Here is a 13549-nt window from a genome sequence, read left to right as displayed (position 1 = left end):
CAACTGAAGTGACTTAGCAGCAGCAGCAGAATAGACTTAGAGATTATCATACTAAATGAAGTAAGTCAGAGAAAGACAAATATCATATGATACCATTTTTATGCAGAATCTAAACAAAATAATACAAATGAACTTGTATTTACAAAACAGAAATAGGCTCACAGACTTAGAAAACAAACATATGGTTACCAGAGGGGAAATGAGGTGCAGTGAGGGATAAATTGGGAGTTTGGGATTGAGAGAGCAATATTTCTTAATAATATTTAATCCACAGGAATAGGAACATTTTCTTCACATGTACACAGTTATGTGTTTTGGGCCCAGATGGAAAGGTAGAATCATGGAATATTTACATAAAAATATCGTATAGATTATCCTGAAATATTCAAACTCTCATTATCATCTCCCACTAGGTAAAACCATTATCTTCCAGATTTACAACTTGTAGATGGAGTCATATTAAGAGTAATAATCCAGATTTTATTGACACTTGTCATGAACAGAGGTTCATGACATTGTACAGGAGGCAGGGATCAGGACCATCCCCAAGAAAAAGAAATGCAAAAAAGCAAAAGGGCTGTCCGAGGAGGCCTTACAAATAGCTGTGAAAAGAAGGGAAGTGAAAAGCAAAGGAGAAAAGGAAAGATATACCCATTTGAATGCAGAATTCCAAAGCATAGCAAGGAGAGATAAGAAAGACTTCCTCAGTGATCAGTGCAAAGAAATAGAGGAAAATGATAGAATGGGAAAGACAAGAGATCTCTTCAAGAAAATCAGAGATACCAAGGGAACATTTCATGCAAAGATGGGCTCAATAAAGGACAGAAATGGTATGGACCTAAGAGTAGCAGAAGATATCAAGAATAGGTGGCAAGAATACACAGAAGAACTATATCAAAAAGATCTTTATGACCCAGATAACCAGGATGGTGTGATCACTCACCTAGAGCCAGACATCCTGGAATGTGAAGTCAAGTGACTTAGGAAGTGAACAAAGCTAGTGGAGGTTATGAAGTTCCAGTTGAGCTATTTCAAATCCTAAAAGATGATGCTGTGAAAGTGCTGCACTCATTATGCCAGCAAATTTGGAAAACTCAGCAGTGGCCACAGGACTGGAAAAGGTCAGTTTTCATTCCAGTCTCAAAGAATGGCAATGTCAAAGAAAGCTTGAACTACCACACAATTGCACTCATCTCACATGCTAGCAAAGTAATGCTCAAAATTCTCCAAGCCAGGCTTCAACAGTACGTGAACTCTGAACTTCCAGATGTTCAAGCTGGATTTAGAAAAGGCAGAGGAATCAGAGGTCAAATTGCCAACATCCGTTGGATCATCGAAAAAGCAAGAGAGTTCCAAAAAAACATCTATTTCTGCTTTATTGACTATGCCAAATCCTTGACTGTGTGGATCACCACAAACTGTGGAAAATTCTGAAAGAGATGGGAATAGCAGACCACCTTACCTGCCTCCTGAGAAATTTGTATGCATATCAGGAAGCAACAGTTAGAACTGGACATGGAACAACAGACTGGTTCCAAATAGGAAAGGAGTATGTCAAGGCTGTATGTTGTCACCCTGCTTATTTAACTTCCATGCAGAGTACAGCATGAGAAATGCTAGGCTGGATGAAGCACAAGCTGGAATCAAGATTGTTGGGAGAAATATCAATAACCTCAGATATGCAGATGACACCACCCTTATGGCAGAAAGTGAAGAACTAAAGAGCCTCTTGATGAAAGTGAAAGAGGAGGGTGAAAAAGGTGGCTTAAAACTCAACATTCAGAAAACTAATATCATGGCATCTGGTCCCATCACTTCACGGCAAATAGATGGGGAAACAGTGGGAATAGTGAGAGACTTTATTTTGGGGGGCTCCCAAATCACTTGCAGATGGTGACTACAGCCATGAAATGAAAAAACACTTGCTCCTTGGAAGAAAAGCTATGACCAACCTAGATAGCATATTATAAAGCAGAGACATCACTTTGCCAAAAATGTTCTGTCTAGTCAAAGCTATGGTTATTCCAGTAGTCATGTATGGATGTGAGAGTTGGACTATAAAGAGAGCTGAGCACTGAAGAATTGATGCTTTTGACCTGTGGTGTTGGAGAAGACTTTTGAGAGTCCCTTGGACAGCAAGGAGATCCAACCAATCCATCCTAAAGGAAATCAGTCCTGAATATTCATTGGAAGAACTGATGCTGAAGCTTAAACTGCAATACTTGGCCACCTGATTTGAAGAACTGACTGTTTTGAAAAGACCCTGATGCTGGGAAAGATTGAAGGGAGGAGAAGGGGACAACAGAGGATGAGATGGTTGGATAGCATCACTGACTCAATGGATATGAGTTTGAGTAAGCTCCAGGAATTGGTGATGGACAGGGAGGCCTGGCGTGCTGCAGTCCATGAGGTCACAAAGAGTTGGACTGTGCAACTGAGCTGAACTGAACTGTCCTCACTTCTCACATAGGACCATAATGTCCCGAAAAGGTCCCCAAAATTTTTCTGGGACTTCAGATAATGTTTCACTTCTCCTATAAGTAAAACCAGTTACCTGTCTAGTCACCTCCTTTTTTCTTTCCTCTTCTCAGCTCTAACCATCATGGGCTAGATGTTGCTGAGTTTTCTAGTGACACTGCCTTCCCCAGGATGCTGTCACAGACATCCTGGAAATGCCAAAGCAGTGCTGTGGTGTGTGCAGAAGCATAGACTGCACTTCCCTGGTGGTTAATCATCTGCCTTCCAAAGCAGGGAACATGGGTTCAGTGCCAGGTCAGGGAACTCAGATCCCACATGCTGCAGGGTGACTAAGCCCTGAGCATCACAATGAAGATCCCCAGTGCCTCAACTCAGATGTATTTACGTTGATGTATGACAGAAACCAAACCAATTTTATAAAGCAATCATCAGTCAATTAAAAATAAATTTTTTAATTAAGATAAATAATTTTTTTTAAACAAAAGGAAGCACAGAATGTCCCCTTGGAGGTTCCCCAGCACACTATTTGTGTCCCATGTCTTGGGACACTTTCTACTCAAAATGTGGTCCATGCGCCAGCATCATTGGGCGGAATTGTTAGAAAAGCAGACTCTCAGGTCCTGTATATCAGAATCTGCTTTTTAGGAAGAGTCTCAGGTGACTCATATACAAGTGACGGTCTGAGGACCACCTATTCAAGACACACTCTGAGGCTACAATAAGAGTAGTGTTGGGTCAGAAAACAAAAGTAGCAAATACTAGGCCCTTTTATAATGATTTCTTCTCTTTGAAGACCTTGTCTTTATGACTGGGCCAAACGTAGGCTACGTGGCCCCTTCTCTTAGGATGCACTCTCCCTCAGGAGCCCCTCGATCCTCACTGCCTCACTGAGAGAGCCTTTTGACGACCTATCACTTCTGTTTCAGTGTAACCAGATGTGGCTTAGGCTCAAACTAAGAATCCACCACACTATGGGAGATCTGATACCACCACACGTGTAAAATAATTGTTTTGGTAACAAATATTGATTCAGCAGCTATCATTTCCTAATGGAGAAAGAACCAAAAGTTTCCCACATGGAAAAGTCTTACTGTAGCTTGGAGAAACCAGCCTTATATCTTGACCCTACAGCCTGTCTGTGCCCTTTCTCCAGGTGAAACACCCTCTTCCAGTTCTATTTCTCTACATTCTTACCCACACTCCAAGGCCAATTTCAAATGCCAGTTTATCAATGTAACCTGCTGTAATTCCCTCCTATAAATATACCTTTAAGAATTCAGAAGCTTGTGTGTGTTCAGTTGTGTCTGACTCTTTGCAACCCTGTGGGCTGTAGCTCACCAGGTTCTCTGTCCATGGAATTTTCCTGGCAAGAATGCTGGAATGGGTTGCCATTTCCTCCTCCAGGGGATCTTCCTGACCTAGGGATCGAACCCACATCTCTTGTGTCTCCTGAGTTGGCAAGCAGATTCTTTACCATTTGAACCACCTGGGGAGCTCAGACAAGTCAGAAGTCCCATCATATCCTGCTTTAAGATTGTGTATGTTGAGGCCTTGTGAGAAGGGAATATGTCCCTAATAGGCAAAAAGTGTATTTTAGTCAGTTTTCCTAGATTCTCCATAGGACCTAGCATGATATGCCATAAGCGCTTTTTGAAAAAAAGGAAACAATTAAAGGTAATGAGTCTATTCTGTTAATGCTTCCCCATTCAGGAAGTGTTTAAATCAGCCTTCTCAAATCATAGTCAGAGAACATGAGGGCAAATACAAAACACTGGCTGGGATAGTTAGGAGAATTCACTTTTTTCTCCACCTTTTTCTCTATCAGATTGGTTCTTTCATGCAAAACAACATCTGCATTGGTAGGTTAGTAGCTGTAATCTCAGCTGAATAGCATTTCATCTTGTTTTCAGCTGAATAGAAGTGGGCTGGCTATATATATATATATATTTAAGCCTGTTAGTATTGAAGAAGTCTCTTACTTTGGCGGGTAGCACTTTTTATGCCTGGTTTTTCCTAACATTGAGATGGCATCCCAGGCAAAAGGCCTTCTTTCTGAAGAATGTAGGGATGCTATTAATCAGGTAGCATCTTACGAGCTGCATGTCAGTGATGCTTATTTATCTATGGTTAGTATGTGTCCTGGAGTCACTGTCAGGGAGGTTTCAGATCTGGTCTGGGTAATATATCTCACAAAGCCTTACTCATTTTTGTTGCAGCCATGTTTGTTGTTTGATACTAGAGGGAACAACGATTTAGCAGCTGGGATTTTGCTGCTCTGAGGTCCAGTGATTTAGACCTGTGATTGCAAACTGTGGGTGAATAGTTGAGAGAATAATTCTTTTCCAGAGTAGTCCCCAAATTGGCGTGGGCATCAGACATGGTTATAAACAATTTTTTATCTATCTGCTAGTTTGAAGCTAGTGTTGATATGGTAGGGTTAATGAACTAGTTTGACTTTTGTAGCGTTCAATGGTTTTACACATTTTCTTAAGTTTATTTACTTATTGGCTCCATTGGGTCTTCATTGCTGTTGTGTGTGCTGTCTCTAGTTATGGTGAGTGGAAACTACTCTAGTTGCGGTGCATGGGCTTCTCATTACAGTGGCTTCTCTTATTGCAGAGTACAGGCTCCAGGGCACATGGGCTTAGTTGCCCTGCAGTATGTGGGATCTTCCTGGACTAGGGATCAAAGTAGTTTCCTTTGCATTGGTGGGTGGATTCTTAACCACTGGACCACCAGAGAAGTCTCAAGATTGACTCTTGAACGTCACTTACTTTATGCTGGACTTCTGCCAGTTGTCCACATAAATACTGGTTATAGTGCTAGCATATAGGGCTCACAAACCTGACCCTTAAAGAGGCCTCATGGCCAAATGCTAGGCACCAGTGTGTTAAAACCTGAGTCGCGTCTCTTTGAGGTAGCCTGGGTTTATGAAGGCAGTTGGGGCCTTCTGGAAGTCAAAGAGCAAACTGAGAACCCTGGACTGAACAAAGTAAGGCCTCTTTTGGACAGCCATAGAGATAACAAAGTGAGTTTGTGTGAGATTCCGGTCCTAAACATCGACTCCTCTCACCTGCAGTCTCTCCCCATTCTTATCCCTGCTCCAGGCCTGTTACTACATTGAAGATTCAGAAGCACCTACTTTTCATACATTCTTCCAAGACCAAGCTGATGTGAAGAGGGAGCATGCAAAGCAGTTCATAAAATATCTAAGAAAATATAAGTGTACAATCTGCCTTCCGGTGATTAAGGTGATGTAATTTGTTATGATGATCTCTATAGGGCCTTTGCTGGGTCTAGATAACAAAGTTATTAGTTGTTATCTGACTTGTTTCATTACTCATGTTCCTACATGGGATTATAGCAGCTGACTGAGGGTAAGCATGTATCTTGTTTGTAACCTCTTCATATCATTTCGAGTAAATTTCAGTCACTAAATCTTAGTTTTTCTTTTCTGAAAGAGCGATACAAAGTGTGACCTCTGGACCAGCAGCACCAGCATCACCTGGGACCTTATTAGAAACGTAAATTCATGGGCCCCACTCTAAGAAACTGAGTTACCCTCTCTCAGAGTGGGGCCCAAGGAGCTAAAGTGCTTAACAAGCACTCCAGATGATTCTAATCCTCTGTATAGTTTGAGAAGATCTACTGTTCTCTTCTAGAGTGGTTTGTATCTTATGTTAGCTCTTTAATTCAGATACATCCTCAGGTAGTTAATACAGCTGCCTCTGCAATGTATTTAATAAAACAAACTTTTTTTCCACTGGAACAGACTCTACATTTGTAGAGTTGTGCATTCTAATTGCTACATGCTGCCGCTGCCGCTTGCCTGCCTCAATTGTGTCTGTCGACTCTGTGCGACCCTATGGACTGAAGCCTGCCAGGCTCCTCCGTCCATGGGATTCTCTAGGCAAGAGTAAAAAAGTGATTGCCATGCTCTCCTCCAGGGGATCTTCCCAATCCAGGGATTGAACCTGGGTCTCCTGTATTACAGGCAGATTCTTTAACACTGAGCCCCCAGGGAAGCCCTGTTGCTACATACCTGTCTCTTATTTCCTCTTTCTTAGGAATAATTACGATTACCCACTTAAACATTGTGAATAGGGACACACCCAAATGATAGAGAATAGGCATTTACTTTCTAAAAGGGCTTCCCCATGGCTCAGATGGTAAAGAATCTGCCTGCAATGTAGGAGACCTGGGTCTGATCCCTGGGTCAGGAAGATCCTCTGGAAAAGGGACTAGCATCCCACTCCAGTATTCTTGCCTGGAGAATCCAATGGATACAGGAACTTGGTGGGCTACAGTCCAGGGGGTCTCAAAGAGTTGGACACACCTGAGCGACTAACACAAACATACATATTTATGTTCTAAAACCAGGAAAGAGAAAAAAGCGACAATCTAAAATTGGTTTACTCCTAATGGTTTTGATATACTCTAAAGAAACAATCTAAACCTTAGTTGAAGCTATTATATTTGGAAATATCCCTCCTTATCTGAAGGGTTCTTTTAACTCCAGGTCTCCAAAGACAACTAAATGTCTGGTGATAATTGAACTGAACTACTCTCCAAAGCTAAAGGAATTCAAAAGCTAATGGAAGAGCACACATAACTGTGCCTAGTGGTAGCCATGCTTTGCAGAACATTAAAGTCACCTGGAGAACTTTTAAAAGCCCTGCTCCTCAGTACCAATTAAGTCAGAATGTCTGCAGCTGAAAGCCAGACAGCAGTATTTAAGGGGCTCCACTGATTCCATCATGTCACAAACCATGGAAACTACTGGCCTCTGCAGGCCTATAAATCTACCCAGGAAGTAGGGTGTAACTAAGCTGTGCCTCAGCTAAGAGTAATTCCCTGTTTCTCTCCAACAGAGGCCTGATATAGATAACTGGGGAACTGGTAAACAAGCTCTACTGTCTGCTCTGCAGTTGGAGAATGAGTTAAACAAGCTCCTTCAAGACCTGAGGGCCTCAGCTTCTAGGAATAGAGAAACCAATGTAAGTAGTAAACAGATCATTTCACTTCTAGATGATGGCTTGCTTCTAGGAAATGAACCCAAGGCAACGGATCATCTAATATGTTTATTTCCTCTGAAGGAAGTATATGAACTTATTTCTTAGAGTAGTTGGGAGGTGGGAGGAGCAGAGGCCCTGGTAAGGAGGAATGCAACTCAATACAAGATGGAGAAGACTTTTCGGGGATAATCTGCACTCTGGATATTCAAATAAACCCATCTTGCGAATCACTATCCTAGACTACCCCCACAAAAGTGAATGTCAGTGGGGACCCATTCTATAGACTTCTCTGAAGTGTTCTTTGGTTAATGGTGAACACTCTATTTCAGCGATAACATTTCTCACCAAACTTCTTAGTTTCTCTGGAGGTTGAAGAAAATGATCTAGTAGAAGAGCTATCAACCTTGCTGCATATTGGACTCACTGTAGACCCCTGAAAACTATCAAATGCCTGAGCCTTACACCAGAACCCTAAAATTTCAGTGCTTGGGAATGAGGTCTGGGAGCCTACTTGACACTTACCTATGATTCAAATAGGGTGAAAAACCATTACAGTAGTAGCTTATTAAATTAATCTGTGCTTTTGATGAGATGCCTTAATGCTTATACTCATTGAAAGTGGATGTTTGGTGGGAGGGGGGGTTCAGGATGGCAGGGGGGAGACACACATATACCTGTGGCCAATTCGTGATGATGTATGGCAAAAATGATCACAATATTGCAAAGTAATTATCCTTCAATAAAAATAATTTTAAGAAAAAGTAACATTGTAAACCAACTATCCTGTAATAACTTTTTGTTAGAAGTGGATGCTTGTGTTCATCTGGAGGTCTTGAATGTCAGAGATCGACGCCTTTGAACTTCATTATGCATGTAAATCTTCTAGTCCCTTCTTAAAACATAGATTTTGATTTAGTAGGAGTGGGAGAGATTCGAGATTCTGCATTTCTGACAGGCTGCTAGAACTGCTGGTCCGTGAACTATAATTTGGGTAGCAGATTAGATTGCCTCCTGCTGCAGACAAGGTCCTTAATGAGTTTTCTCTTGTTTTTATTTCTGTAGCTCTTACGCTTCACAAAAAAGTTCCTGGATGAACAGACCAGGAACATAAGCTATCTGGAATACCAGCTTAATTATCACAAGGATTTGGAAATGTCAACCCAGAGTGAAGGACAGCCTGAAAATGCCCCCGGAACATCTGGAGCAGCAGGTCAAGAGACAGAATCTGCAGGCAACTCTCCAAGTCCTCCTGCCCAGAAGGTCCCAAAGTCAGCTCCTTAAGAATCCTGATCTCCATTTGACAGAAGTATGCTTCTCTTTTCATCTCGGATCCTAATCCTCCTTGTTGTACATGCAAATAAATGTGTTTTGCATTATGATTATGTGTAGAGAGATTGCTATTGGAGCACAAGAAAGGTTAGGTTCATACATGGGAGTTTGAAAGCTTCCTGAGGTACCGTGGATGCATTAGACTTAAAAAAAAAAAAAAAAGAAATTCCCTCAACACCCAGATGTAGAGTCAGGTTCTAGTAAATTCAGTTAGTCCAAGTGGACACAGATGAAATTAAGTAGCAAAACCTAATGTCTTGCTAATTCTCCTCCCCACAACTTAACATATTGCTGCTGCTAAGTCGCTTCATTCGTGTCTGACTCTGTGTGACCCTATGGATAGCAGCCCACCAGTCTCCTCTGTCCACAGGATTCTCTAGGCAAGAATACTGGAGTGGGTTGCCATTTATTTCTCCACTTAATATATTAAGTTTACAAAATAGTAGGGTTTTCTAATAAATGCAAAGCTAAACTTAAACAAGAGCTCTTGGTCTAGAAAAGATGACTTCACTTGAAAGATATACAGTGAATAGGTAGCTGCAACCCAGGTGCCCTTCCAGTGCTGGAGGCAAGCATAGAGAACGGGTACACAGGTAACTAAGACACGACAGACTAGTGTTAGGATGGCCCTACCCCCTCCGCTGTGGGCTAGCCAGCAGCTACTGGGGAATTGCTTTCAGGAGCAAAGAATGAGCATGCAATCGCGGATCATACCCAAGGGCCTCGGGGGGCTAGTAGCACCTAGGTAAAGGAGGGGTCGGTAACAGGTGCCTAAACTCTGGGATCTAATGTCTGATGATCTGAGGTGGAGTTGATGTAATAATAGAAATAAAGTGTGCAATAAATGTACTTGAGTCATCCTGAAACCATCCCCAACCCCTGGTCGGCAGAAATACCTTCCTTGAAACTGGTCATTGGTACCAGAAGATTGGAGACCACTGCTCTATAGGATTGTGTCCTGACTTGAAAACTAACTCAATGGCTTTGAATAAGTTTATTTGCCTTACTCATTGATGCAGTTTAATCATCTGTAAAGTGGGATTACTATTACTTAGTTCATAAAGTTAAAAGGATTGTGCTGTGTTGTGCTTAGTTGGTTAGTCATGTCCAAATAAAAGGATTAAGGATTATATAAAGTATCTAAAAACAGTGCCTGCTCAGATTATGTATTCTGTTATTTGTTCAATAAATAGTGCCACTGCTTAAACATGTAGAAAGCCCGTACATAACAGAAGCACTGACAGTAAGAAAACAAATCACTGAAATTAAGCCAGAATCTTAATACATTTAATCTTAGAATAATCTTGTTTGAAACAAGGATAAGTGATCATGAGAAAGAACCAACTATATATCTTGGAAAAACTGAAGTTAACAAATGGGCTGAATATTCAAATAAACACAGCTAATCAAACAAGTGATTTGGAAGTAAGCTAAGAAGTTCTCTGGCAAAAGAATAAAGAAATGGTCTTTAAAAGTTAAAACATGGAGTTGCAACAAAAGATCTAATTAGAGTTCCAAGAGGAAAGAAATCTATTATAGTGAAATTTTAAAGCATCAAGGATGAAAATGTTTGCCATTAAGTCAGTCATCATTTAAGGAAAACTGATGTATTAACTTTGGAGGGGCTCCAAAATCACTGCAGATGGTGATTGCAGCCATGAAATTAAAAGACGCTTACTCCTTGGAAGAAAAGTTATGACCAACCTAGACAGTATATTAAAAAGCAGAGATATTACTTTGCCAATAAAGGTCTGTCTAGTTAAGACTATGGTTTTTCCAGTGGTCATGTATGGATGTGAGAGTTGGATTGTGAAGAAAGCTGAGCACTGAAGAATTGATGCTTTTTAACTGTGGTGCTGGAGAAGACTCTTGCGAGTCCCTTAGACTGCAAAGAGATCCAACCAGTCCATCCTAAAGGAGATCAGTCCTGGGTGTTCATTGGAAGGACCGATGCTGAAGCTGAAACTCCAATACTTTGGCCACCTCATGCGAGGAGTTGACTCATTGGAAAAGACCCTGATGCTGGAAGGGACTGGGGGCAGGAGGAGAAGGGGACAACAGAGGATGAGATGGCCAGATGGCATCACTGACTCGATGGACATGAGTTTGAGTGAGCTCTGGGAGCTGGTGATGGACAGGGAGGCCTGGCATGCTGTGATTCATGGGGTCGCAAAGAGTCAGACACGACTGAGCAACTGAACTGATGTGTTAATAACAGCTTTTTCACCAATATTAGAAGCAGAAATAAGAAAAATCTTCCAAACACTGGAAGGGGAAATTAATAGACCTAGGATAGAATAGACCAATTCAGGTATACACTAAACTTATCAGAAGCTTTTAACCTGAAGACCTTTACTGTGAACAATATCACTGTTTCAATAGCAAAATGTAAAGGCAAGGGCTTCTACAGGCAGATTCAAAGTGACCTAGCTGATATTAATATAAGTGTGCTATGCTTGAGCAATTCTAATAGGAAAGGGTATGCCCCTAGGGAATAGTCAATCACATTGTGGATTTTTCCTACCCTTTCTACAAGTCACACATCTTGAAAATCATTGCCGTGGCAAGCTTGTCACCACTGGAGAAACACTAGTGTACAAAGCAGTCTTGAACAAAGTTCTCACTTTTACAATTACTAATTTATATTAATTTTATACTTATTAGTGAATGATAGAAATTCACATTAAATTGAGGATAAGACAAAACCACACTATCCTCAGCACTAATTATTTTGTTCTGAACGTCCTCAAACAGTATTTCTCAACCTCAGTACTATTTTTTTTTAATTGATGATATTCCCCATTCTATATATTACATCTCTGTGACTAATTTTTTTATAATTTTATTTATTTTTGGCTGTGCTGGGTCCTCACTGCTGAGCAGGCTTTTCTCTAGTTGTGGCGAGTGGGGGGCTACTCTCTGGTTGTGGTTCACAGGCTTCTCCCTGTGGTGCTTTCTCTTGTTGTGGAGCACAGGCTCTAAGGCACACGGCCGTCAGTAGTTGGACTGACGCATGGACTTAGTAGTTTCGAGTACCAGTCTCTAGAGCACGGGATCAATAGATGTGGTACAAGGGCTTAGTTGCTCCATGGCATGTGGGGTCCTCCTGGAAAAGGGATTGAACCCATGTCTCCTGCATTGGCAGGCAGATTCTTTACCACTGAGCCACCAAAGAAGACCTCAGCCTCAGCACTATTAGTATTTTGAGGCTAATGACCCATTGTTATAGGGATTAATCCTTCCCATTGTAAGGTGTCTAGGAGCATCCCTGGCCTCTATTAGATAGAGCCTTCTCCCGTTGTAACAAAACTGTCATTCTCTTTTGTGGCTAAGCAATATTTTATTGTATATACATATTGCATCTTCTTTATCCATTCATCTGTTGATGGATTCATAGGTTGCTTCCGTACTTTGGCAATTATAACTAATGCTGCTATGAATGTTGGGGTACATGTATCTTTCTGAATTAGTGTTTTTGCTCCTTTCAAAATTTACCTAGGAATGAAATGGCTGGGCCTTGTGGTATTTCTATTTTTAGTTTTTTTGGAAGCCTCCATACTGCTTTTCACAGCGGCTGCAGCAATTTACATTCCCACCAGCACTTTAGGAGGGTTCCCTTTTCTCCACATCCTCACCAACATTTATTTCTGCTCTTTTTTTAAAATGTGACTTTGGATTGTTCTTTTTCTATTTATTTATGTTCCACTTCATGGCATGTAGGATCTTAGTTCCCCCACCAAAGATGGAACATGAGGCCCCTGAATTGGAAGTATGGAATCTTAACCAGCAGACTGCCAAGGAAGTCTCCTATTTGTGTTCTTGATAATAACCATTCTGACCACTATGAGGTGATAACACATGGTGGTTTTGATTTGCATTTCTTTGATTAGTAATGTTGAGCATCTTTTCATGTGCCTTTTGACCATCTGCATTTCCTCTTTGAAAAAAATGTATTCAGTTCTTCTGTCCATCTTTTAAATGGATTGTTTGTTTTTTTGATGTTGAGTTGTATGAGTTATTTATATATGTTGAATATTAACCCCTTATTAGTCATATCATTTGCAAATATTTTCCCCTACTCAGTAGACTCTCTTTTTGTTTTGTTGATGGTTCCCTTGGCTGTGCAAAAGCTTTTAAGTTTAATTACGTCCCACTTGTTTATTTGTTCTTTTTTTTCCTTTGCTTTGGGAGAGGGATCAAAAAAAAAAATATTGCTACAATTTCTGTCAAAGAGTGTTCTGCTTATGTATTCCTCAAGGAGTTTTATGGTATCTACTCTTACATTTAGGTCTTTAATCCATTTTGAGTTAATTTTTGCATATGGTGTTAGAGAATACTTTCGTTTCATTCTTTTATATGTGCCTGTCTAGTTTTCCCAGCACCACTTATTGAACAGACTATCTTTTCTCCATTTTATATTCTTGCCCCCTTTATCATAGATTAATTAACCATAAGTACATGGGTTTATTTCTTGGCTTTCTTTCCTGTTCCATTGATTTATGTATCTGTTTTTGTGCCAGTTCCACACTATTTTGATTACCGTAGCTTTGTGGTATAGTCTGAAGGCAGGGAGTATGATTCTTCCAGCTCTGTTCTTTCTCTAGATTGTTTTGAGTATTTGGGGTCTTTTATGTTTCCATACAAAATTTAAAGTTATTATAGTCTTATGAAAAATGCCATTAGTTCTATTTTCTTGAATCTGCTACCTCTGTGTGACTCCTCATCCA

At 40.7% G+C, this 13549-nt stretch overlaps 1 protein-coding gene across 1 annotated transcript; it reads left to right on the top strand.

Moving 5' to 3' along the window:
* The first annotated feature begins 4441 nt into the window (after positions 1 to 4441).
* On the top strand, positions 4442 to 8872 carry LOC120852765 (soma ferritin-like). The gene is made up of 4 exons (XM_040226191.1): positions 4442 to 4604; positions 5586 to 5729; positions 7350 to 7475; positions 8556 to 8872. Exons 1-4 carry the CDS (start codon positions 4503 to 4505, stop codon positions 8772 to 8774), a joined length of 591 nt encoding a protein of 196 aa, XP_040082125.1. The 5' UTR covers positions 4442 to 4502; the 3' UTR covers positions 8775 to 8872.
* The last annotated feature ends 4677 nt before the right edge of the window (positions 8873 to 13549 follow it).

The sequence above is a fragment of the Oryx dammah genome, unplaced genomic scaffold (genome assembly GCF_014754425.2).
Source record: "Oryx dammah isolate SB20612 unplaced genomic scaffold, SCBI_Odam_1.1 HiC_scaffold_2, whole genome shotgun sequence".
Classification (NCBI taxonomy): domain Eukaryota; kingdom Metazoa; phylum Chordata; class Mammalia; order Artiodactyla; family Bovidae; genus Oryx; species Oryx dammah.
This window is presented reverse-complemented; position numbering and strand designations above follow the sequence as displayed.

What these genes read in the sequence shown, in the direction of transcription:
- LOC120852765 (XM_040226191.1), top strand. Translation starts at nt 4,503, where the DNA reads ATGGCATCCCAGGCAAAAGGCCTTCTTTCTGAAGAATGTAGGGATGCT. An exon ending in TCTGCCTTCCGGTGATTAAG is followed by an intron (nt 5,730 to 7,349) that starts GTGATGTAATTT and finishes TCTCTCCAACAG; the next exon opens with AGGCCTGATATAGATAACTG. An exon ending in CTAGGAATAGAGAAACCAAT is followed by an intron (nt 7,476 to 8,555) that starts GTAAGTAGTAAA and finishes TTATTTCTGTAG; the next exon opens with CTCTTACGCTTCACAAAAAA.